Source organism: Taeniopygia guttata, chromosome Z, assembly GCF_048771995.1.
Source record: "Taeniopygia guttata chromosome Z, bTaeGut7.mat, whole genome shotgun sequence".
NCBI lineage: Eukaryota > Metazoa > Chordata > Aves > Passeriformes > Estrildidae > Taeniopygia > Taeniopygia guttata.
In genome coordinates, this window is record NC_133063.1 from 4,096,027 (window position 1) to 4,123,683 (window position 27,657).

The window sequence follows — 27,657 nt, forward strand, 5'->3', positions numbered from 1 at the left end:
AATAGTTTAATGACTTAAATAAGGAAAGAGCATGATACACATGCCTGCAAAACACATAGGCACACATAGGCATGTGCTAACATACATATGAAGATCTATATTTTAGGGTGTGTTAGAATGCAATGCTTGAAAAATGTTTTATAGGTTTTGAACTTTTTTTACTTGCTGGATGTGAACAGTACAGCGGTTAAGGAAAGGCCCAGGGAAAAGCTTTCTTGTATGAAGCTGTCCCCTTACATACAGAGACAGCTGAACAACACAGCTAATAGAGCTGGGAAAGCTCCCTGGAGTACAGCCAAGAGGCTTAGATACTCCACTGAATTTTTTTTCTTTTTACTCTTGGTATGATGTAGGGATGGAAGGGGAAAAAGGAGCACTTGGAAAGATTAGTGTAGGGGAGAGTAAATTAAGTTCATGGCCTGTATTTTAAAACAATAAGGTAAACTATTAAGGCATGGCTTTCTGGTCCTTTCCTTTTTCTCTCCAAATTGCTCGTGTTACAGCTCAGTCTGAAACATAGGCAGTTGACTAAAAAAAGTTGAGGCCAGGTTTCATCACTTCAGCATATTCTGCTTCTGAAAGCCTGTGTTTATGTTGAAGGGGACTAAAATGTCACAAGTCCTAAAGCACATTCTCTGTATCCCAGTGTGGAGCTAAGGAAAAGGGTGATTTTAATATTGCCTGCTTTGCACAGGTTTGTTCATTGAGAGGTGGAGGTTTGCCTAATAAACAGTTCTCTTTGCAGGTTCTGTTTGGATCAAGTATGTATTTAAAAAATGCCTTTCTCACCATTTTTTATTCACTTTAATTTATAAATGATTCATTTTCTTACTGTGCTATGTAATCCAAATGGGAATTTGCATGGAACCTGAATCCAAGGGTTAAATGACATGAAAGTGGTCTAGGTGCTGTTTAAGATATTGTCTTAAATTCTGGGTGTTTGAACCCAGTACTCTTTATATTCTAGTAAGTTTTTGACCCAATACACAGTAGCTAAGCTTATACTCACTGATGGTGATTGGAATATACTGAGTTCTACCTTTACCATGTTTATTAATGTTCTTTTTGTGAATTATCTGCTGCAGTCTGCCATCAGGTATGTGGTGTAAAAGCAGAGCTGGGAACTGGAGTAAGGAACTGACCCTGTTGGCCTTGATATTGTTCTTGCTGGGGTTTTTCTGGTTTTTACAAAATAAAACAGCAGGATGTTTCATTTATTGAGGCTGGACCAGTGTCCTGGTCCTTTCCTGATAAACTCTTGTCAGTGTGGTGGATTCAGGAGCAGGATGGAGAAGGCAACAGGACAGAGACAACCAACCCCTGTCATTATTGCCTCAAAGACATGATCCTTTGTTAGACTAATTCTCATTCTAATTAATTTACTTGTTTCATAAGCTATAATATTATTTGTTGTTTTTGTAGCAGCATTGACCTTTTTTGAAATACTACCTATGATCCAACTGGAAATGGGAAGAGTCCACTAAAGTTTATCTTTCTTGCTTTCTTGCATTCAATGAAAGCATATTTTCCAATGTTTTTAGCAAACGAGAAAACTGGTAATAAAATAATGGAGAATTTTGCTTCTTTCAGCTCAAATCAAGACATATTACTTAAGTAAACATACCAATGATTTTCTTGGTAATTTGATTACAGCCTAATGTAATTTATCAAATCAGAGGTACTTAACAGCATAACTAGAGACATGCTAACTTCTCTTGGGAAGTAGCACATCAGATGTGTTTGAGCTACCATCTACCCCAAAAATTTCTTTTCAAGGATTTCATAGTATTCTTTATGATTTTTGAGTGCTTCCCCTGCTTGTTGAACTACAGCTGGTAACAAGAGATTCCAAGAGATTCTCCTTAACTCTCTCTATGGAAAAGAAGAGAGTAAATTTTGATTTTTGGCAAGTCTATGTCATTTTCTTGCTGATGTGAGAAAAAAAACCAATTTCCTTAATGCAAAAATTGAGGAAATTAAAAATCAAATGTAGGTATCGTATTAGATTCAAGTAGTTCAGCAGACATCATCATTTGAGTCTCCTAAATTTTGGGTTTAAAACAAAATTGTTCTAGCCAGAAGCAGATTAAATGTGTTAGGAAAAATTCTAAAAATAATCCTACTTAGTGGCAATATATTCAGTTATTTAGTACATAGCATTGTCATTTAAACAACACGTCAGTGGTGGATGAAATTTGGGATAGAAACCTTGTAGTGTAATATCAAACTTTTCATATTAATAGATACATTAATCCATATATGGAGAGCCATCCTTTAATCCTCTATCCAAAATCTGTTGGGTTCTTAGCATAGGAATAAAAGCATGTTGGCAACTCAAAGGGAAAAATGTAAAAAATACAAATGTAGTGAGCTTTGTGTGTGCATTTATATGTATAAAAATATATGTTATAATATGTTATATATATATAAAGTCTGCAGTAGCAAAGCCTGGTGGTACTGGGAGAGTTCCCAATCAGAGCTGACTTTTCATGACTCCTTCCCAATCCAGTAAATTCACCCACTGTGCAAAGCTGGCTTTCATGGAGGGCTGGAATTCTGCAAATGTTGATGAGTTTTTCTCTCATCTTGATAACCAGAATTAAACTTCGCATCTGGATGACGAGATTTCTGTATTATTTTCTTTTCTCCCTCAGTTTGTGCTCCATAATGGGCTAAATGAATTCCAATATTTAGATGCTTCTTTGATTTTTCCCTGATTTATATGGTAAATAGAAAGCAGCTGTCTGTTTAACCATCTAACTCTTGGAACTCCTAGGCCCCTCAAGCGTCATCTGGAAGTAATGTAGCTTGTAAAACAAAGCTAAGAAGAAAAAGCAATGTTTGTTTTATGTGGGATGAATGACTTCAGTTGGGGTCCCTTTAATTCGGCCATTATGGGGGTTATTAAAAAGCAGTATTACAAAAGTGGTTTCAACAAAAAAGAAATTTGGGGGGGTGGGAGCTTATATCTTGTTATTACATTTGATTATATTCAAACCTCCAAGTAGTTCATAAATAGTCCTTCGTTTGAGTTTCCCCAAGGGAGAACCAGTCCAGTCTCCCCCCTCTACATCGGTAGATGTAAAACGGTTCCCCTGCATCATTTACTTCCAAAGAGGAAGCTGTCTGTTATAATTAAGATATTTATCTTAGAAACTTGAAAATGCTAAAGAGTAGGTAAAATCAGGTCTATGAACTGCAGTATTTGTTGTCTTTTAAACATAATGGATCAGATCTAAAATCTATTAATGTTCTAATTTCAGTTATGTGCACAGAAGTTAATTTTTAATCCAGTATGTAGCAAACAAGTATTTTATTCACTAATGATGTGAAAAATTTGGCCTTTAAATAAATGTTGTGATGTTTTGTGGCTTAGAAGAAGATCTGTAAGCCCTTCCAGCCCAAATCATTCTAGAATTGTATGAATCATAGAGCCATTTGGAGTGGAAAAGACCTCTAGGTTCATCAGGTCCTATAATATGTTCTGTGCTTGCATATCTAATATTACCTTAGGTATCCTGCAGCTCTATCTGATTTTTTTAATTATCTAAAGAACAGTTTAATGCAGAGCTCTGCCATCACATAGAAGTGTTCTCCTATAAACGTGTGCTATCACAAAGAAATGGGAAATCTTACCCACAATCATCTGATGACTCCAGAAATGATGCAGAAATGAAATTAAACCTACTTCCAAATAAACTGGTCGGCCGTAATAGAGTTAGTGTGATGCAATTAATGTTGTTCAGCTGGTAGTCTGTAAAGTACTGCTTGGTGGTAACTGCTGAGAACACAAAAAATATGTAGAACTGGATACAATGTTGGCAGAATGGGAAACTTTTGCCAAATTAAATCAAGACTGCTGACTGAGATATGTCCATATTTGTCAAATACTGGACTGAGGAAAAAAAACTAAGGTAGTTTTGTTTCATTGGGGTTTTTTTTTTGGTCATAATGTTTCTTTAAAATTCAGAAACCACCTACTTACCACCCAAAGCACTGCCTAGGTCTCATCAGTAGCTTTTTTGTCTCTTTTCTTCCATTTCAAATGTCATCAAGAAACCCATTTTAAGATTTTTTTGAATGACTTAGCCATGCATATTAATGGTCTAAAAAACTTCATTTTTGTGTGTGGATTGTTCGTTTCTCATGTTGTCTAGAGGAATAAACTTAAAATGTTATCACACAAGAGAAATTTTATTAGGGTGTTATTTAATGAAAGCATATGGTAAAGCAATATAGTGCTGGGTGGGTTTTGTATAGTATGTGGATTCTAGCTGTTCAAGTTGCACTTAATAGGAGAGTCACCTTGTTTTGCACTATAATACCTTCTTTTTGATTACTCTGACTTGATGGCTGATGAAGTAACATTTTCAATATCAGGTTATTCTTGGGTTTGCCTGTCTCCGATATTGAGCAGAGGACCTAAAAATACTTTTTCTAAATATTAGTCATGCCCTCCTCCAGATGAATTATAGTTTATAGAATATGACTCCTACCTAATCCCCCTATTTTTATATCACAAAAAAATAACTATTTCAGAATAGACTGAAATAGCCAACCTAACCCAAATCTAAAGCAAGCTTTTCTATTGAGTGATAGCTGAATTCTGCAGTTCTGTCTGAATTCTTAATCAGTTCTTTCCTTTAAATGAATTGAAACTTTCATAAGAAAATGGTGCATAAATTATCTTTAAACAGAAGAACTATCCTAAAATCCTTTTGAAAATATGTTGGTAAAGTTCAGTCTTTTAAACTTCTGTATATTACTATGAAGTACTGATAGTTATTTGCAGCTGTTTTTTGCAGCTATCAGTATAACTATATAACCAAGTTTTTTGGTGTCTTTACAAATACATTACTTGTGGTTGAAAGATTTTTAGACAAATACATTGAAGAACATGAAGATTATGTTCTTCAGAAGGATGATGGTCTTTCACCACCCAGGACTTCCACAAAAGTTTCATTGTGTCTGGTATTTGTGTCACATAGATGGTGTTAAGCCTTATTTCACTTAGAAAATCTCATTATTTTGGGAAATAAGGATGAAAATTCGTTTGGTTTGAAAGAACATTTATTGTGGCAGAAGGATCTTATGATCACCTGATTGAAAATCTTTCATTCTTCAGGTTTATGGGAAAGGAGAACAAGTAAGTAAAAGAACTTTTGACATTAGCAGTGCAAACAGCTACTAAAGTAATTTCACAACCTCTTGTTTTGCTTGTTAGAAACATTTGAAATAAACCAAACATGAACATCGTAAGTTTTTTACTTTTTCTTCTTTAATAGTTGTAGAGCTTTAGGACATTGTCATTATTTTGCAGTAAAGTGTATTAATTATGGCATCTGTGCAATATCTGCACTCAAAACCCATGTTTTTTGAGAAGACTGCTTAAATGAACATTCTTAAAAGAGAGGATGATTAAACTGAAGGAGTTTTAGGAACTTGTCTTATAAAAGGATGAGATCTTGGGGTTCCTTTGCACCTCTGTAAGTTAAACAGGAGAACTTTGTGTGCTGATTTTTCTCCTGCACAGCTAATTGGGTTGCATTTGAGAGAACTCGAAGCCTGGGAATGCTGGTGTTTTAGAAGGGTCTTAGGTTTAGCTGTAGATAAAAAATGTGATACATTATTAAGATAAAGCCCTCATAAGCCTCTCTATAAAACTATTATTGCCATGTAAATCAACATTTGTTTTATTCACACTAATGGCAAGTATTGAAGTGTTTGGATGAAAAAAGGAGCAGTACTGATCCCCAAAGCACCCTTCTTTGCTGATTTGGTCATTAGGTGCTTTTCCTGCTGCCTCTTTCACATGAGTGGGTTGTTCAGGGTTTCTCAGAAACTAATTACTCACCTGGATGGTTCATCTTGGTCAGACGTCCACAGACAAACAGAACAACCTAATGCAGTAGCTCTCCAAAGAGTAGGATTTATTTTTATAACAGCAATCTATTTCAACAATGCATTAAAACAATTTTCTGGTGTTCCTAACGCAAGGTTTTGATTGAAAAATGTAGTGCTTAAAAACCATAAGTATGTGACCATATGTTATAAACATCCCAGTAATTGTTTTTTTAAACATGCAGCCATATAAAGTAGAGGAAATGGATGAGGAAGAAAGTATGTACCAAGCCTTTTAGGCTGTTTGGTACTAAATATCTAATTGTAATTGGAATTTCTGTGTGCTGCTTTTTCTCTATGAGATATTGGCGGAACATGTTGTACCTTCCATTTCCACTTTCTTCTCTTCATATTTTTCAGGGACATTTACAGACTAACCAGTGAGGTTTTTGTACATTTTTAGTTGTTGTTTAAAAAAAAAAGCCATCAATTTCTATCAAAGGGTACTAAGAAATTATTAAAAAAGTAAACAAACAAAGATCTTTAAACTGCCTGTGATTTGGCGCTGGAAAGACAAAGAAAATAATAGAAATTAGGGTAAACCAAGACCTGGTGATTTTGAGAAACATGCTCTAAGAGGAAGATGGTGTGTTTCACGTTGGATAAAATAATGGAAGAAGTTATTCACCTGTGGAAATGCTGCTCAAACCTGTCTGAACTGAAACATCCACAACTTCAAATGCTGTGTCCAGCTCTGACCCCTCAGGACAAGAGAGACACTGAGGGGCTGCAGCGTGTCCAGGGCAGGGAACGGAGCTGGGGAAGGGGCTGGAGCCCCAGGAGCGGCTGAGGGAGCTGGGAAGGGGCTGAGCCTGGAGAAAAGGAGGCTCAGGGGGGACCTTGTGGCTCTGCACAGCTCCTGACAGGAGGGGACAGCTGAGGGGACAGCTCTGCTCCAGGAACAGGGACAGGAGGTGAGGGAACAGCCTCAGGCTGGGCCAGGGGAGGGTCGGGTTGGATATTTGGGAAATTCCTTCATGGAAAGGGCTGTCCAGCCCTGGCACAGCTGCCCAGGGCAGAGCTGGAGTCCCCGTCCCTGGAGAGGTGTAAAAGCCATGTGGCAGTGGCACTTGGGGACATGGGTCAGTGGTGCTCACTACCCTTGGCAGTGCTGGGGTAATGGTTTGACTCCATCTTGGAGGGGTTTTCCAACCTAAACAATTCTGTAATTCTATAAAATGTTGAAACAAGACCATTTTCTACCTCTGCAGAGCCACATTTATTACAAGTTGTGTCCATGTTACTGAAGCAAGTTAATCTCATCAGTTTACAGTTTATCTTTTTGGAGAGGTCTTGTGCCCCCTGAGCAGCATTTCACAGTGTCATGCTGAGGGCAATTCTCCCACTGGTGGCTGTTGTTAATATTACCTATAATGTTACACAACTGCTGCTGATTGGCAGTGTGGGTGGCCAGGAGAATGAATGATGGGATGAAGGCAAGGAGAGTATTTTAAAGGGAATGAGTCAACCATATTAAAAGGCAGTCTTGGTATGAAGTGAATAAGAAAAAAGTTTGGATAAAAAAAAATTATTAATATAGACAGAAATCCAAAATCAAAAGTGGATTTTGAAAAAGGATTGGCTCCTCTCTGCTGCTCATATGAACTATCACACAGAGCAAAATAAGCCTCTTAATGAAAACTGATTTCCTCATCACCTGTCCTGAAAACAGCATTAAAGAAATGTAGAAGGGAGAATTTACATTTTGTTTATCCCCATTGACAGGAGTGGATTCTTGTTCTCTGTGAAATACCTTCCTGAGAAACCTCTCAGAAAATTTAGAGAATGTATTTAGAAGAAACAGAAATTTATAAGAGTCTGTTACTCATTTTTATTGAATTGTACAGACACCCTAATGTTCATCACAAGTGTAATTGAAAAGATAAACTTTTAATTCCCTTTCATGTAATCAGCTATTTCTCCTAATTTTCTCATTTCTTTGTTGATTAGGAAGTAAGTGAATTAGTGGAATACATTGCATATTTCATATGCCAAATCAGCTTTTATAAATAGGAATTCTTCCACAGAATTGATTAATTATAGAGACAATGACCCAGAGTTTGGACAAAAAGCAGCAATTCTTAACAATCTCTGAATTAGAGGTAGAGAACTAAGGGGTGTTCAGCCTGGGGAAGAGAAGGCTCTGGGGAGAAAAGCCTCTAATACATTGCCATTGTTTAATCCTCATGTATTTGTTATCCCCAGCACTTTTGGGAGATGTCTGATTGCCTTCACTTCTCTGAAACAAAGTTGAGACACGTAAGATACTTTTTTTTTTTTTTTTTATTTGCCCTTCAGATATGTCGCTGGAATGTGGTGGAGCTCTTCCAGAGCTGCTCTTGTTCACATTCAGGCTGGAGCCCAAGCTGGGTGAGCCATGGCCCACTACTGAGCAACATATTCTCCAAAGACACTGTGTTCTGATGCATTTTTGTGCTGCTATTAAGCTGGCACGGTGTGCACAGAGCCTGTTCCACTCCAGCATTTGTGTGCATGTTAACCCAAACCCTTGACCTCAAAGATAATGCTGGCTAATAACAAAAACCAGCCGTCCTGTTCTAGAGAAAATAAGATGTATTGTAACATTGCAGGTTCAATTTGCTTTATTCACTGCAATAGGACTCATTATCTGAAGTATATCTGTTCTCCCCAGATTAACTGAGGAGAAAATGGATGTTGCAGTTTCCAAAGGCAGGTCTTTCATCTACTCACTAGCAGATAATTTGTGGCACTTACAGAGAAGTAAGATGCTTACTCAATGCAGCCAAAAAAAGTTATCTCAACAAATTATGACAAGTTTTCCCATTCCAACACTAATCTTCTAGATTTTGATAAATTGAGTCAATAAGAAGAGTCATGTTACATTCCCATGGGAAAAAGCTTTGTGGAATTTTTCTGATACATAAAATTATTTTTCTGCAATAAACTAGTCATCTTAAAATGTGGTAAGTTAATTAAAGTTTGTTAGAAAAATTCATGTAAATTATAGGTAACCAGTTACAATCAGAAAGACAATTTTGGTGAGAGTTGAGGGACTCTGGGATGGATGTACAACATACCCAGGTGCTTCACTGTCTTCCAGCAGTAATCTCTCATCTTGTCCCTGTCTGTCTGAGCTTTATGAACCAGGCTAAACAAAATTAAGTTTGGTCCCAAAATAGACAAGTCTTCATAAATATTTCAGGACATTTTATTTAGTTGGATAATGCAGTTTTTACGTATTTCCATCAAGAGCATTTTGCCTCAAAATTTGAGAAAATACCATCTGTTGCTCATAGTTCATTTTGGAACAAGTGCCTGTGTACATAGACTTCTATAATTATTTTCTGTGAGTTTTGGGTTTTCCACATCTCAGTTAAACAGTTGTTTTTTGGCATTCAGGCTGCAGCTGCTCTGTGCTTCCAGAGCATTTAGCAGCACAGTGGTCAGCAACTTCTGTGTTTATCAGAACTGATGCAGTGTTCTTGTGACCAAATGTATTTCAGAAATAAGATGGAAGTAGTGAAAAGAGATTTAATCTAAAAGTTACCCCATTTATTTGGTTTATTTGTTGTCAGCTTTCAGAAGGCTGTTTCTCATCTCCTTACAATTTCCATTTTATTCAGCTCAAGAGAGCAGTTCTTGAAATTTGTTCATGGAGGTTTTTCAGGCCCAGGTTAATAGAATAAATGATACTTTTACTGGCAGTGACTAGTTTTGAAGAATTGGTAAGGTAGGAGGAAAACAAAACCACTTTCTTATATTTTATAATTTTAGAAGAACTTATCTGCTTTATACTGAAAACCACTTCAAAGCTCAATAATGTGATTTTTCTGATAGGTTTCACATATCTTTGTTAAGCTATTCCCTTTAATTTTCAAAATATTTAACACCACTGACAGAATGAATATAGTACATGTGTTGAGTGGTGTCAGAAAGAATTACTTCTTTAACCATGCTGCTATCTTTTAATGCCTCATAAGAAATAAAATCATTTTTCATTATTTATCTTCAGCTCTGGTATAAAATTATGCCTGTAAAGAAGCTCACAGGAGTTTGGGAAGCTCATGCCATAACCCCTTGTCAGTTGTCAACTATCTGGGACCTGACATTTTGTATCATGCACTCCTGCTGTTTAGTATATAAACTTTCCTGTGTGCACACTGTAACCTTCTATGTGAACAGCAACAAACTTGCTTAATATTGTAAAGACGGTTTTTCTTCTATTTTGTGGCGATTTTCTGTTGTTGTCTTACCCATCTCTGTGTCCCTTTGCAGTGATTTTTGGTGTTTGAGCAGAGCAGGAGTCTTGCTCTGTGGAAGCAGGGGCAGGGTGTGGCCTTAGCAGTAACATCATTCCCTTGCCTCCTTGGCATTCCCGGAATTGTAATGATGGATACATCTGCTCTGTGAACCCCTTCTGATTTTCTTATGGCTCCCACAGAAATTTCAACAGCAATTCTCACCCCAAGGGCTGCAATACAGAATCTTTTGGCTGCTGGGTAGAGAGAAACACTGACTTTTCCCACTGACGTCCTGTGCATCATCAGGACTGGAAAATCTTCTGCTTGGATAGTATGGAAATTATGGAAACTCTATTCAGTCTCTGTTTGTACTGAGGACTTGGATTACACAGTCTTGTGTGTGAGGTTTTTTCTCTTAGGTAGGGTTAAAATTATTCAGATTAGTACTTTCAATGGGAGAGAACAGTTCCATGGCATTGATGGTTTTCCTGTGTCATAGCAGAGATGCTGAACCACAGGATCTGATCAGTGAGAAACCATACGAGAACCTAGGAATTCAGCTTCTGTGAAGGTGACATCTTTAGTCAGAGATCAGTATATATTCAGTTTGTTTTGGTACCTTCTCAAATAAAATTGCTTAGACATTGAAGGTGGATCTGCAAGACCATAGAATTGTAGGATCATTTGCTTTGGAAAAGCCCTCTCAAGTCTGGGTTGGAAAAATCATTGAGTCCAACCATTCCCCCGGCTTGCCAAGGCTACCATTCACCCATGTCCCTGAGTGCCACATCCACACAGCTTTTAAATCCCTCCAGGGGTGGGGATCCACTCTGGGCAGCCTGTGCCGGGGCTGGACAGCCCTTTTATGAAAGAAATCTACCCTAATATTCAATCTGAAGTTCCAGTGGCAGAGCCTGAGGCCGTTCCCTCTCCTCCTGGGAGCAGAGCCTGACCTCCCGGCTATCCCCTCCTTTCAGGAGCTGTGCAGAGCCACAAGGTCCCCCCTGAGCCTTCTTTTCTCCAGGCTCAGCCCCTTCCCAGTTCCCTCAGCCACTCCTGGTGCTCCAGCCCCTTCCCCAGCTCCATTCCCTGTCCTGGATATGCACCAGCCCCTCCATGTCCTTGTTGTCCTGAGGGGCCCAGAGCTGACTCCAGGATTAGTGTAGTCTGTAATTACTGAGTGATTTTCTTGAGTCACAGCAGGTGGTGCACAGGAAACATGCTAATAGTTGTATATATATTTTTGCAGACAGTGTCACAGTTGTTACTGCTAAACATAATATCAAGGATGAAGAAAATATTTGATAATAGAGTCAGGGATTATGCTGGGGTGATAGGGTACTGCTAGATAAATTACATTCCTGCAACTGTAGTGTATTGCATACAGTAAAGTTTGGGAGGTGTGAAGGAAAAACATGAAGAAAGCTGTTTTTAGCTGCTAATTGGTGGGTTTTTTCTGGCCATTTGCAAGATGTGATGTTTTGCCATCTTACTCTTCTTCATGATAAAAATATGGGGTTCTGTACATTACTTAACATCACATGGGATAAAAAGAATAAGAGCCCCAAAGAAGCATTAAAATATTGTACGTGTACTTAAATCTGGAGTTAACTGTGAACTGAAACACAAAACTGAATGCCTGTATTAGCAACTGTATCTCAGTAATTTGTTAAATTAGTTCCTTTTTGGAGAATCACGTAATTGCTTCAAAGAGGGTCACCAGAAATCATCTCTAAGATACATGTTAAGTTCTACAGATTTCATTAGGTATAATTTACATTGCTATTAATACTACTGTTAGGTTTAATGCATAAATTGGAAACTTTGTCTTATATGAGACCTGCATTGCTCCTGATGGGATCCTGCTAAGTGGAAAAAGACTTTTTACAAGAGAATGGAGTGACAGGACACAGAGAATGGCTTCCCAGGGCCAGAGGGCAGGGACAGATGGGATATTGGGAATTAGGAATTGCTGGCTGGGAGGGTGGGCAGGCCCTGGCACAGGGTGCCCAGAGCAGCTGTGGCTGCCCCTGGATCCCTGGATCCAAGTGTCCCAGGCCAGTTTGGATGGGGCTTGGAGCAGCCTGGGACAGTGGAAGTTGTTCCTGTCCATGCCAGAGGGGGTGGAGCAAGGTGGTCTCTCTCCCTTCCAGCACAAACCATCCTGTGATGGTTATCTTTCTGTGATAATTATCAAGGTTTACGTTCTTGCAGCATTTACTGCTGTGTAACTTCTCCAAACAGTTTTGCTGGGGACATTTTGCAGCTAAGCTGAGTGTGTAGGACTGGAATCAGAAGCTTTTTCACTTGTGGAATGTCTTTAAACTCCTCAAACTCTCCTCAAGGTAGATTGGTTCTCTTAATTAAAGTCTGTATCATGATGATCTATTTTACTTTTGTATGGTGGAGTTGGGGTTGCATATAGAACTTGTTCTTTCTTGTTTTACCAGTCAAACTAAACAAAATCTTCCCATACCTCTAGGGAATGCTGCTTGGTTTCATGGAGAAATGGAGAAATCTTCATTTCCTTGCAACAGCAAGAAAACCTCATTAATACTTCAAGCACAGTATGACTAAATACAAATTCACAGTTTTAATTTTCTTAGTAGGAATGTTGTCATCTTCTAGTAGCAGTTGCTTCCCAGGTTTTGTGGGATCTTAGACAATGATTGGGTTCAGCTTTACTAAATACAGTTTATATTCTGTTGTCATTGTTGCATGTCATGTAGTTTGGGAATACTGTCTTGGAGTGTTTGAGTTCCCAGCAGGTGACTGTCAGGTATTTTGGGCATTGTGGTGGATCCCCTTGTGCTGAAGCTTCTTGGTGGGCTTAGACCAGCCTCTGAAGCTTGACCCTGGATAGATGTCTTCCAGAGTAATTGACCTTTTCTAAGGTAGTTTGGGTGAAAATCAGGTTATTTGATTTGATTCATGGGAGTCTTGGACCAACCTGGTCTAGTGGAAGGTTTCCCTGCCAATAAATCTTCCAAAACAAACCGTTTTGGGTTTCCGTGATTCTGGGAATTGCAAAATCCTCAGTAAACAGGTAAAAAGGATACAGGACTATGAGAGTGAAGCATCACCAAGAATCAGTAAAGCACTGAGGGAATCTAGGCAGTTTTATAGTAATTTTTGATTGATTCTGGAGGCTGACTTTGAAGGAGGTGGAGGATAAGTTAAAATATTTCAAAGTGAAGTGGTTTAGGATTGAAATTTCAAACACAGGAAGGGCATGGATGGAAGAAGAGATGAAAGTGGAGGGGTGACCAGGAGATGAGCAGTGGATTAACTGTAGGTCAGGTGGATAATAAACACTGTATGGTGAAGTCATGTAAGAAGTGTCCATGAAGCACCTGCATCTCCCCTGGGTTATACTCATGTCCTCAGAAATGGCTCATTGTTTCCTGGGCCAGTGCAAGTTGGGAAAGCAAGGTTTTGGAACAGGAAAGCAGTGGGCTTGCTGCCTTGGCAGGTGTCCCGTGGTGTGTTTTCCTTTGGAGCAGACTGCTCCTGGGCCTTTTCCTCTGGGACAGGACACGCACTATGGCATTTCCTCTAGTGTAGCCTTGTCGTGGGCTGTGGTGGGTGTTGGCATTGGGATACAGGCTGGAAATGCTGAGTTCCTTGTGGGAAGTGTATTCCTTCATGGGCTGGCTCAGTGTGGCTGAAAAGCTGTACTCTCAGCTTGCCAGTTGCTGCAAAGGCAGAGGAGGAGTGTCAGGATGGACAGTTTATTTAGCAAAGTGTCTGGCAACAAACTTCGGTTTTGTGTGACAGCTCTGCTTTCATTTCTAAGCAGTGGTCAGAGATGGCAGGGTTAATTCTTGAGGTTATAATCACTACGGGCCCTGCATTTTTTCACATGATACCTACTTTACCAAAAGATGTCTGAGCTTGACATAGAACAGCCAAAGAGTATTGCCAGTAAAAGAGATAAAGATAAGATTCTGGTCACCAAAGGCTTGGCTTTGAAGTTGCTTTGCTCACTGTGTGTAAGAACAGCTTTCTTGTAAGCTTCCTTCATTCCTCTCCGTTCTTCCACTCCTTTGGCAGAGCAAGTTTATTTTGTTGAAGGTTTTATTTTCTGCTGAAAGTGCAGGAAATTCAGACAGCTCTCTTGGAAGCGCCCCAAAGCTAATACAAACAAGATACATATGCTTCGCTTAAATGAACTAAAAATAAAGTAAATTATTTGAAAATATTTATCTATAGATATTCCCCTATAAAGACAAAAGGTAAATTTACATCATTACAATTGTAGATGTTGATAAATTATGTTATCAAGGTGAAATTCCCTGTAGCATCTCTTGTTTATTCCACACAAAAGATTGAGGAGTACCACCCTGAAATCTGGAATAGCTGCATTGCAGACAGAAGTAGTAACTACTGCATGTCCAAAAGTATAATTCATTGAAGTATTCTTTAGCATGTATGAACCCAGATGAAAAAAAATTTAATGTAAAATGAACTGAAACTGTCTATTCAGCTATACTTTATGTGACTGCAGCTTATGGATCTGGAACAGTTTACCAAATTTTTCCTGCCAGTTTCTCCCTGGTAAAAAAAAATCACAGAACTTATTTGTTTGGGGTTAATTTGGCATTCTTAGTCCTTTTGATATCTGTTAATAGTGCAGGGTATGTATGCTTTATTTTTCCCATTGCTGACAAAATTGCCTTTATAGTCATATCTGCGTCATGAAGGAAGTACTTGTTTATGACTATAATTTTTTATAATTTATGTTCTCAAATTGTTGAATCTCACTGAAAATATTACAGATGAAGAACTATAGTGAGTCATCATGGACAGGGGCTCAGCATGGAGAACAGCCATAATTACAGTTGCCTGTGCATGCTCCACCCTCACTCTATTCCTACATCAATATGCGGCCTTCAGCCTCAGCTCTGAAGATGATGGGTGGTCGCACAGTATGGATGCAGCAACACAGACATGGTGCAGCCCTCCCTGACATTCCAGGGCCTCAAGGGGCTCCAGGAGAGCTGCAGAGGGATGGGGACAAGGCAGGCAGGGACAGCACACAGGGAATGGCTCCCACTGCCAGAGGGCAGGGACAGATGGGATATTGGGAATTAGGAATTGCTGGCTGGGAGGGTGGGCAGGCCCTGGCACAGGGTGCCCAGAGCAGCTGTGGCTGTCCCTGGATCCCTGGAAGTGTCCCAGGCCAGGCTGGACAGGATTTGGGGCAACCTGGGACAGTGGAAGGTGTCCCTGGCCGTGGCAGAGGGTGGAACAAGATGGGTTTTAAGGTTCCTTCCAACCCAAAACATCCTGGGATTTTCTGAATTGCAAAGAGAGGCAAAGGGAGCAAATGCCCGTAAGGGGTCACTCAGAACTAGCAGAGAGAGTGGTGAGTCCAAGATGGTTTTCCTTCTGTGAATTGTAGAGTTCCTGGGAAGGAAACTATTACATCATGTCCAGCTGTTTTAAGTAGCTGCTTCACAGCTTTTGCACACTTGTGTGCACTCCTGGCTCCGCTGGAGAGGGACCAGCAGTGTTGGTCAGAATGTTTGAAAGCCACCAAGCTTTGACACAAAGCTACTTGCACTTTTGAAAATTCAAATTTCAAAGCATTTTAGTACAAGCAGCAAGTTTCCACTCGCTAAAAGCCATTCATTGTCATAAGGAGTTAAGATTAGAATTGTGTTTGGACATGGTTTTTTGACAGCCTGCATTTCCATCAAGTATTTCTTTTGCAATTACATGTGACATTTCCACTTTATTTCATCAGGTTTCTTTGAATTTAGATTTCAGCACAATGTGTTGTCCTGTTGTTTTCTTTTACCCTATTTACATTGTGCAGTTGTAGTGTACTCCCTTACCAATCCCTGCTCAGGTTTTGCTTTTTTTAGGCAGATAAGCTTCTTCCTGCTTACTGTGCCAACTATATAATTAGCAGTTATTTAGCTGAATGTATAATTTGGCTGGAAAATTGCTGTGATGTGAATGCACAGTGAGAAATGTGGCTTTTTTTAATACACACAAGTGACCTGGGTGTCTGTATCCATTGTCATATGGTACATACCACCATTCACATGGATCTGGCCACAAAGGAAAAGTTGCTCTGTTAGATGTCAATTTTTTTAAAAAGTTAGAAACAAGACCTCTTTAGGCTTACAATTATTCATTGTTTTGGATTAGGGTTTACTGTACATCCAGATAAAAGGGAGGAAAACCAAATCATTGCATTTAAGTGAACTTCAGCTTGCTATAAAGAAATATATAATCATATCTATAATGCATAATCTGAAGCATATAATTGTCATGTGGACATGATATGAGACTTAAGTTTGTTCACTAATGATTCTTAGAATCATGGACTAGAATCCCTGAACAGTTTGGGTTGGAAAGGACCTTAGAGCTGATCTTGTTTCACCCCTGCCATGGAATGGAATACCTTCCACAATCCCAGAGTCCCCATCCAGCCTGGCCTTGTACACTTCCGTGGATGGAGCAACCACAGCTGCTCTGAGAAACCTGTGCTAGCTGTGACTGTGCTGCATATCTTCCTGGGTTAATGATCAAAAATGCAAAATATCATTAAGAAACCATCCATTGCTGTGCAATACCCTGGGTTCCACTCTGAAAAAGGGCAGTGCTTGACTTCCAGTCAAAAAAATGGGCTAATCAAGGAGCTAATTTCATCATGGAAGAGAAACTCAGGTCCACCTTTGCTTATTGATGCCATTTCATAGCATCACAAGTCACCAGAATTCTGATTTTTCAACCAGCTGTTATTTCCTATATAAACTAACTTGGGAGGAAAGAAAACAGAAAGCTGAAAAATTTTGTCTCTGTTTATATTAGACAGTACAAACCACGAGGGATAGTTATGCAACACTAAGCTGAATTACACAAGACATGCCTCCCTTTATCGCCTCAGAACTGGTAAACATTTAGAGGGTGGAGATTTGCATTCATTCATGATAAAACTTTTCAAATCAGTTTTTTATGGTCACAATAATTAAAATAAATTCAATGACAAATTAAATTAAAAGGATGAGCACTCAGAATGTTCAGTTGTGGGAACCAGGAGATGGGGCACCATAAATTAAACAGGTGTTTGATGACACTGAGTTTTTGCATCCCTGCCTGACAGTGATTTGTTTTTTGATGGGTAAATATGTCTGTAAGGAACTAACTGTGAGCAAATGCCTGGGGTTTCATGGTTAGGCTGCTTGACTTCTCTTGATATTTAAAAGCCATATAATTTCCAAGTGGTTTTACACATCAGGATGTACGTATTGAATTCTGTGGAAGTTTGCCCAGGAGGATACCATGCTAATTATTAATTGTATTGCAGTAAAGAAAGCAACAATATTCCAAGATGGTCAGATCCAGGAACATCCAGCTCTGCCCATCGTTTGCCTTGGCTTTGAACTTTTGTGTGTTCCTTGATAGTGTTTATCAAATGCAAATTGTTTTTCCCCAGATAATGTTCTCATTCATTGTGTTTTCCCCTGCATCCTCACAGCTTATTTCCATTCTCTTTTTCCTGGCATGATTACTTGTTTTTTCCTTTTAACAAAAGACTACCCAGACATGTACCTGGCTGTCTTTTAGCTGTCATTGGCTGGTTTATCCCTTGTGCATCTAGAACAAGACCAAACATCTGGTTTTTTGTCTTAAAAGTTAGAATCTCTGCAAAAAAGCACCACATTTAACTTCTCTCCTGAGAAGGAACATGAAGTGAGTACCTAGAATTACCCACAGTAATGTGAGGGCTGTGCCTACATTCCTGTCCCCTTTGCAGGCATGATTTCAGTCTCACAGAGTTGGTATTGAGCTTTTACCGTCCACTTTTCTTTTTAGTGATGGTTGTAATTATTTCTATGAGAATAAACAAAAAAAAAAAAACATAAGTGAAGGAGGACTGGTACAGGTCGATATTGACAGAGGCATTATCTAAGCCCTGTTTTGTAAAGGAATATTGTAGTAATTTTAAATGTGAGTGCCACACTGAATTTGTCAATTGTAAGCAACAGGAAACTTTTAACTCCTCTCCTTTAAATGTACTGTTCAATAGATTGAAGCATGTCTATGTTTCACAAATCAATATTTGACTTTTATTTTCATGTAACTGCTAATCCAGTAAAAAAAATATGGTCTTACAAGGCTGCTGAGTGTTCGTCCTTGCCTTGGCCACACACATTCAGCGTTTCAGCTGTGTTCAGCTGCTCTGAAAGTAATACACAAGGTGATAAACTTCAACAACAAAATGTTAATGTAACTTTATTTATACCTGTCTTGATACTATGTCTGCATGAAGTGGGTCTGTAGCTTGATACTGATGATACACAGCAACAAAACCGCATGGCATTTTATCAGCATTTCTCCACTGTCTCATCCAAATTCTGTCCTTGGATTTATGCTTGTTTTTTCCTTTGTTTTGAAAACTTTTAAACCTTTAAGAATTATTCAATCTCTAATTACAGGAGCAGACAGTTCTGATAATGTATGTGCAATACAGAGATTCAGTGCCACTTCTCTGTCTTTTATGGAGATAGTTCTTCTTATAAATTATTTTTTGTGTAGTCCATTGTGAGTAAAAATCTTCACTATATCTCCTGTTTTTCTTCATGGGAGGGTCTTAGGTTCTGCACCTGCAATATGATAGCTGAAACACAGATCGTTGTTTCTGTCCATCAGCTCTTAAAAATGTTAAATTTAATTGCTGTGCAATAACTTCTGAACTTTTTCATTGTTTGAAGCTGACCACTAGCAGAGTCTGCAACCTATTGGAAGATGGTTAGCAATGCTTTCTGTTTCAATTAGCTGTATTCCTGGGGTTTAAGGTGAATATCTTTTATTAAAAAACATTTCGTTTTTGAAAAGTAGGTGTGTGGTTTGTTACCTTTCTGGTAACTGGATAGATCTCATTTGATTCAGAATTGTAATATTTCTGTGAAAGTCATCTAGTCTGTATTTTAGGATAATGTCTTGGTCACTAGCTCACCCTGATGCACTGGGGTCAGAAGTATGCCAGTGCTCAGAGCTTTTAAAGATATACCATAATACAGCATATTCTGCAGTAAATCTGAGTTGATAGGCAAGCACCATTCCCCAGGTGAGTTAGGTCTGGATTTTTCTTCAGATATCAGCTGAAGCAGTTATTTCTATTTTTGTCTAATATTTTCCATTACCCTTGACAACACTTACCTGGGATGCAGTTTCATAGCACAATAACTAGGTAACTACAGGCAGAGGAACCACCTGTGTTTTGAAAGTAAAGATGATTTCTATCATAGAAGAATGTGATCCCATTGACAGCAACCAGTTTTGTAAGCGTTTATGCCATCATTTTTAGCTATACTACCATGCTAATTTAGGTGGCAAAGTCATTAAAAGATAGGAGATACTTACATTCAGAAAAAAATCTGTAACCTTCACTGTCAGGTATCATTGCTAAAGAAGGAATTTTACTAGAATGTATGCACAAGATACTCCTCTTCAAACAAGAGCTCCAAAAAGCTCCACTTAAATCTCCCTCGTACATGTAGAAGACAAGGGTTGGGGATAACCAGACTGTAGTGTGGGAATAATGATAGGATCTCACTTCTCCATGGTCCTCAGTGTCACAAAAGAAATGGAGCAGTAGGTTAGAAGGATGGTGCTGCCTTCTGCAGAGCCACATCTAGGAGAGGGATTTGGGATGAGGGGCAGAGAGATTGAACAAGAGGGAATGGCTTCCCACTGCCAGACAGCGGGTATAGATGGGATATTAGGAAGGAATCCTTGGCTATGAGGGTGGGCAGGCCCTGGCACAGGGTACCCAGAGCAGCTGTGGCTGCCCCTGGATCCCTGGAAGTGCCCAAGGCCAGGCTGGACAGAGCTTGGAGCAGCCTGGGAGAGTGGATGTTGTCCTTGCCCATGGAAGGGGTGGAACTGGCTGAGCTTTAAAGTTCCTTCCAACCCAAACCATTCTGGGATTCAGTGAGCTACACTCTTGGAAGAAATACACCTTGCCTTCCATGAAAGCAGCCAGAGCAAAGTAGTAGCAAATAATTTTATTCTTTTTGAATCTAAACAGGGTAATGAAAATTCCTCTGTTCTCTTCTGCCTTGGAGAGAGCATACATCTTTCACGTGACAATCCTACAGTGCTGCTTAATAGTAGAAAATAACTGTGTGCAGATTGAATGACAACCCAGCAAAATGCTCTAAGTACTGCCTTTTGGTGAAGAATTTAAGTGCCTTATCATAACTCAGAAAGTGAACTTTGTGGGCAGTTGGCAAAAGGAAATGTCAGTGGTTTCATTGTTCATACCTAGCAGAAAAACTCAAGCTGGCTTAGTATGGTTCACATTCTTGCCAGACCTGTAAAGTCTGACAGTCTAGTGTTTGATGTGATGGAGACAACCTAAATGATACAAACGAGGTAGAAGAGCCCTTTTTTTACCCTATTCCAAGGTAGGACCGACAGCTCTGCAGTCAGAATAACTGTATTGGAGATATCCTGATGGGGAGGTCAAGGAGGGAAATCCAGGCAGCTGGCAGGAGTTCACATGCCAGCTTGTTCAGCTTAGGAAGCTTGAGTTGTCAAATGCACTGACAAAATGAAAAGCTCTACAAGTTAATCTTAGACTGAAAACTTAGTGCACTACAAAAGGAGGTTCCTTTTTTCATTTGTTACGAGTGATCTTCAATGCCAAGCAAATAATTTTTAAAAAGAGTCAAAGGAGAAAAGTCTGGTAACAGTGACAGATGTTGAAGGTGCAGTGATGTTTGATACAGTCAGTTTTCCTTCTCCTGCCTTTGCTCTTCTGTTTCACCCACTGTTTTTAATTTCTCTGTTACTTTTTCTCTCTTTTCCCTATCCCTCCTTCCTGCATAGGGGCTCAACAGAGAATGTAATAAATTAATTATATGCTTTTACTTAAAATAGGAAGGGTTGAAAAGACTGTGTTCACTTAACCCTTATGAATCTTACTGATTACAATAAGGTAATGCTCTATTCATGGCTCCTGTTGGGAGAATCAAGCTATGAGGCTGAGTACTAGTATGATGCATTTCAATTAAAATTTTGGTGATTACTGGAGAAAACAGATTCCTTTCGAGACACATGGATGCCAGATTTGCTCACCATAGAGACATGACCAGCTAATAGCTTTATTAGTAATAATTACCTTTGCACTGCCTTTATTACTCATTTTACAATGGAAAAGGGCACACTGACCTTTCACTCATTTCTTAAAGGCACAAGACCTGAATGTGATTGAGGAAGTGATCCGAATGATGCTGGAGATCATCAACTCCTGCCTGACCAACTCCCTCCATCACAACCCCAACCTGGTGTATGCTCTGCTCTACAAGCGCGATCTGTTCGAGCAGTTTCGGACTCACCCCTCCTTCCAGGACATCATGCAAAATATAGACCTGGTGAGTGATATGTGACTTCAGAGATGGTTACACTTCCTTATGTGGGCTCTTCTTACTCTTGAGAGGTGGAAAATATTTATCACCTCTTAATAGCTTTTTTTTTTTTAACGTTGAATTTTTCTTGTCTGTTTTTTGGGCCTGCACATGCCTTCTGGGCAGCATAGAAATACAGAGTGGTTTGGGTTAGAAGGAACCCTAAGGGTCGTTTAGTTCCTGCCCTCTAATTTCTTTAACAGCCCTTTCCCATATCTTTAACTAAGGAGAATCAGAGGGATTTTGAGATGCCTCTGGTAAGGAATTCCCAAGCTGTGACACATCTTTCACCCCCGAGAGGGAGAACAATGTCAACTTCTCTTGACTGAGCTTTAAACAATGTCAGCTTCTCTTGACTGCCCCTAGAAATCTACCTTTCAGGGGAGCAAAAGCTAATTTTCATCATTAAACAATCATTTTTCTTTTCTCTTACTCCTCTCACCAGCCTATTAATGATTATAGGGAATTAATTTTAAATAACTGAAGAGCAGGCATTCAGCTGTCTTATTCCCTGTCTGCATCTGAATGTGTGTTGTTTCCGCCTGCCAAGTGTTCTCTTCACAGCAACCTTCCCCTTGCATAGGGAAGCAGTTTAGAAGAAAACAGAAGAAAACAACTGTGGTTAAGAAGCAGTTACCAGTGTGACTCTCTGTGGAGTATGACTTTGGGAAACAATTGTTAATTATTTCTGCATCCGATAGTAGTTTTAATGTTCATATGGAGAGCCTGCTTCTGCTAGAAAAATTTGAAGCATTACAAATTTTTATCTGTCTTCTAGTCAATATTTGCAGAGCTGAGCAATGTTTGAAGCCATACTATGACTACTGGGTGCAAAGTGCTGGAAGGGAGGGCTGAGCAGGGTACTAAGTTTCTGAATGCAGTGAATGACATATTATTGTGCCAAATAATCTGCAGATTTTTTTAATTACAGGAGAATGACAGATACCTGATTGCCCATAAAGGAAAATAATATAAAATGTTGAACTGAAATCCTGCTTTGTACCTATTTGTTGCTCTTCTGTTCTCTCTTCACATTTTCTGGTCAGGCCAGAGTTTGGGGAGTGGAGAACTTGAAGCTCAAAATTCTCCAAACTTTCAGCAGCTGCAGACTACAGGCAGCATGATACTGTCTGGATGATTAGAACAAGATGTCTTCAAGTTGTGTAAAGAGGATATGGTGCGCTGAAGATAACAGTTGTCTACATTCCTGACTGAGATAGGGACCTTCTCTGGTTACTTGCCCACATCCAGGATAACTGATGGTGGCCAGATCCTTCTGCTTGCAGCCCTGTGCCTCCCACAGACAGCAGCATGTCCTTTCCTTTGTAACAGTTAAATGTAGGTTTCCCTCAACAATTTAAACAATTCCTCCCCAAAACTATTTAATATTGGGTTACAGCATAATGCCAATTACATTCAGAAACTATTTAAAGCTTTCCAAGGGAGCATGTTGAATTTTTAAATAGCTCCTTTGTTAGAGAGGTGAGGACGTCAAAAAAAGAAATTTTAATTTTTTTTTTTAAATGTACCTGTCACCATCTGGCAAGTGGTAAGAGCTGTCAGGCTTACAGATCTGAATAAAAGATGAGATTCATCTGACTCCTAGTCTACCCTGTCACGTCCTGCACTTCATACACAGTACTGGCAGCACCATAAAGAGCCAGTCTTTGTCGTGTGTGCTACAGACAGAATGTTCTAACTGGTCTTGCTGTCCCTTGAAACAGTGGCACATCGTGTCAGTTTTACTGTACACATTGAAAGGAGCTTGCCTGGGAGCCATGTGGGCAGGATCTGAGAAGAACCAAAAGGAGTTTCTGTCTCCCAAGAACTTACCAGACTTTTCTCTGCAGTGGTGGAGCTGGGACCTCCATCCTCACAGCTCTATGGAACACTGTGGATGTCTGAAATGTAGCTGTGCTCTGAAAGGGGTCAGAAAAAAAATCTTAAAATATTTGTCTGGATAAATTTCTAAAGTGTATGTTGCTGAAAGCTGGGAGGATATATGCCTGGGGAGGATCTCCCTATTCTTGGCCTACTCTTAAATTCTTTCAGCATCCATCCCTGTTTTCAGACAGAATACTGAGTTGGCCAGGCTCTTCCTATGGCCAAGGCTGGTTATTCAGAAGAGGATGGATCCACCAACTTCCTGTATACTGGGGAGCTGTGTTTGCTTTCAGGCTGTTGTGATCAACGAAATTTTGTGGCCCAAATTGTGTAAATTGTAGGTAGAAATGGTAAATGTTGCAACTTTTGGTAATGCAAGAGTGGTCAAGAGAAATTACCTTTCTGAGGCTCCCCAAGTATTTCTGCATGGGCTCTGTAAAACCTGACTCTCCCTCTAGGTACTTTCTCTGGTCATAAACAGCAAAGTATGTTTGGATTATCTGTACCCATGCTGCAGTGGAACCAAGAGTGTAATTTTTGACAATGGCATGTAGTGACAGGACAAGGGGCAATGGCTTCCCACTGCCAAAGGGCAAGGAGAGATGGGATATTGGGAAGTAATTCTTGGCTGGGAGGGAGGGTTCTGAGGCCCTGGCACAAGGTGTCCCAGGTTGGAAGGGGCTTGCAGTAAACTGGTCTAAGAGAAGGTGCATTGGGATTGGATAAGATAGCCTTTGAAGGTCCCTTCCAATCCACACCATTCTGGAATTCTGTAATTCCAATAATCAGATAGCCCTAGAGATTCACATGAGCAGTAGGGGCCTGTTACACAGTGTGTCACTCTGATGTCCCTCTGCTCCAGCAAATTCTGCCCACCAGCTGATGAAAGATTCTCTGACTGGAAACTGTAATCCAGATTTGTATTTAATAGAGAAATACTAACAGTGTGGTAATGTTTAATGCTGCAGAAATCAGACCAAGCTGCAGAGCTTGTAAAGTCTGTAATGAGTTTTGGACACCAGAACAGTTGCCAGTTTGCCTTGTCAAGAATGTATAAAATAGATATGATGTGTAAATACTTAAATGCTTATTATTTTTACTCAATTGGACATAATGTACTCATCAACCAAAAGGAAGCATGGAAGAGGTGAAAAGGCTAAAAATTTGAAGAAGAATTAATTGGAGAGTGTACTGAGGATGTAATTGATGGTGCAAATAGAAAAAGGCATCTGCTGCAATTCTGTGTGTGTATACAATCAAAGAATAAGCCAGGTATGTCCTCTAAGCCTAACACGCTGGTGACATCTTAGACGGATTATTCTGGGTTTAGAATCTCAGAACCATTTGGGCTGAAAAAGACTTTTAATACTTTTCATTCCAACCATTCCCCAGCAATGCCTGGGCTACCGCCGTCCCAGGTCCACAAGTGCCACAGCCACACAGCTTTTAAACTCTTCCACAGACTGGGGACTCCACCACTGCCCTGGGCAGCTGTGCCAGGGCTGGACAAGCCTTTCCATGGAGGGATTTTCCCCAGTATCCACCCTGAGCCTGCCCTGGCCCAGCCTGAGGCCATTCCCTCTCCTCCTGTCCCTGTTCCTTGGAGCAGAGCCTGACTCTTCCCCTGGCTGTCCCCTCCTGTCAGGAGCTGTGCAGAGCCACAAGGTCCCCCCTGAGCCTCCTTTTCTCCAGGCTCAGCCCCTTCCCAGCTCCCTCAGCCCCTCCTGGGGCTCCATTCCTGCCCTGGACACGCTGCAGCCCCTCAGTGTCTCTCTTGTCCTGAGGGCCCAGAGCTGTCCCCAGCACTGGAGGCGCCTCAGCAGCGCCAGCACAGGGACAGGCACTGCCCTGGGGCTGTGTCACACCCTGGCTGGGACAGCCCAGGGGCCACTGCCCACCTGAGCACACCTCTGCTCATACTCAGCTGGCACCATGAAAGAAATTCCAGGTTGAAATAAGAGCTGTAGAAAACAACCTCTGAAGGTGCTGATTTCCTGAAGCGATGTGGTATTTTTCAAATAGAATGCTGCTTTGAAGGGAAATTGAATAATCTCTTTGACATACTTGTGGGTTTTCAGGTCATAAGGAAAGACTTTTCCAAGATTAGGAATAATGAAGCACTGTGGTAGGTTTTCAGGGACTTCAGCATTGGAGACCTCTGGGGTTTGGCAGTGTGGCACCGGGGCAGAGGACAGACCAGCAGAGGTCTAAGGCACAGGTAGATGGGAATGCCTCTGCAGCAGAGCAGGAATTGCCCGGGTTAACTTCAGTAGAGACCTGGCCACAATAGTTCTGGGCTGTTTCTCAAGATTTGGACCATTCAGTTTATTCTGGAGTTACATATAATCTCTGTGTGCTTCATCATGGCACAAAAATAGGTGAATAAGGGTATCAGTGTATAAGGTCATCAGTATATTGATCACTTTTTATTGAAAACTACTTATTTGCCTCTGTGTATTTATAAATAATCTAAAAATCACTATTGCCAGCTGAGTGGGAATATATGGGAACCATTAATGCTGAAATAAGAATAAACTGAAATCAAAATACCTTCTGCTTCCATTACTTTACCTTTCATTTTAAAAAGCCTTTTTAGTAGGAGATAGTGCATCTTGTTTATCTCAAATGGGATATTCTTATTCTGAATGGTGAACAAAGAGGAATGCTATGGTTCCTCTTCTGGCCTTGCGTAGAAATATTTCATCTGGGAGCTGTGCCTCCACTTTAGAGGTGGTCTGTAATTTGGTCAGCCGCCTCAGATATGTCAGGAATTTGGTGGAGACTCTTCGCTTATCATTCCTAAAGATGTGTTTGGTTCATGGCCACGGTGAGAACTCCTTGGCTTTCACTGCTCTCATATTTCCTACAAGCGAGCAACTGATACCAGGTGGTGGAACAGGCCTAACTAGGAGCTGCTAGAATTTTGTTTGCTAAATAGTCTGATAGACATCAGGAGGTTGGGAGCAGTGGCTTAGTGATGCAAAGGATTCAATTGATGCAATTTCCTAGAAGGAATTTAATTCTTCAAAGACATTTCCCTACTGGATTTAAAGTCAATCAAGTTATCTTCACTCTGGCATAGCAACCCCTGTTGTAAGACCTTCAGGACTTAAGAACTAAGTTTTTATGGCTTTCCTTAAAATTAGAAAAACCTTGATCATGCTGATAACCAGAGCCTGGCTAAATACTCTTAAGGTTTTGTGCGTTTGGGTTGGAGTTTTGTTGATTGTTGTTTGTTTGACTGGGGGGGCTCTTTTTGCCCATTTTTTTCTCCTCACTCCTACACCCTAGGAGTGGAGAGCAGAATACCTGGAAAAGCTCGTGTGTCCTTGGACATGCTCCTCATTTCAAGGTTGTTCTGAAAAATACAGTACTTCAAGTTTGCTGATTAATCTCGTGTTTCTCCTGCTATTGAATCACCTGAAGCGATTTTATCCCTTCTTAAATCAGCAAAAGTTGGCTTTGCCTCTCATTGGCTTCAGCTATGACTACTGGATACCAAATGTAGCTGTGATTTATGTTTCCCTATGGAAGTTAAGTAGTTGAAGTGCTAATCCTGTGGTACTTTACAGCAAGAGGTTTGTTTTCTTCTTTTCTTCATCATTCAGTTTGCCGTCAGTATACCATAGTACTCTCCCAGTAGTGAATGTAGCTGGAAATAAAATTCTCAAAGTGTTTCTTTCTATCACATTCTAAGGGAAGCAAAATTGACAAAAACAGGTTCAAAACTTTTTGCCAAGTGATTTTACTCACTTTTTGCCAAGTGATTTTTTCTTCTGTCTTTCAGAACTGACCTTTGCAGTTGCAGGCAGAGGAGGCAGCAATGTGTTGTACTGTTATTTTTAGCTGGAGGAGAAGGAGAGGAGTTGTCATGTTCATTAGGCAGCAGCACTGCCTGGGCTGCCGCCGGCCTCACAGCACTTCAGCATCTGCTGACAGAATCCAAGTGGAGAAAACATTTTGCCCTTGATAGCTCTGCTGTTGGCATGCTGTAAAGGGAAGTATTTTGTTACTTCAGCCTTGCAGCCCAATTGAAAACAATAGTTGGGTGAAATAAAAATCTCAAAAATAATCTCCAAAACCTAAAGTATTGCCTTTAAGTGAAAAATGTTTCTAAATCATTCTAATTTTGTAGGACTTTTAATCTCTGGCAGTAACTTGTAAGTTTACTGTTTAGAAAACAAAAGGAGAAAGTATGAATTTCTCATGGAAAATTGATC

At 40.0% G+C, this 27,657-nt stretch overlaps 1 protein-coding gene across 6 annotated transcripts in view; it reads left to right on the top strand.

Annotated features, from left to right (window-relative positions):
• The window catches only part of DYM (dymeclin), a 208,122-nt gene that overhangs the window by 142,843 nt on the left and 37,622 nt on the right, over positions 1–27,657 (top strand). For all 6 annotated transcript variants that reach the window (XM_030258725.4, XM_002194292.7, XM_030258723.4 and 3 more), the window contains one exon: positions 21,338–21,520. In XM_030258725.4, the coding sequence (XP_030114585.1) occupies positions 21,338–21,520 (183 nt within the window). The remainder of the gene's footprint in view (positions 1–21,337; positions 21,521–27,657) is intronic.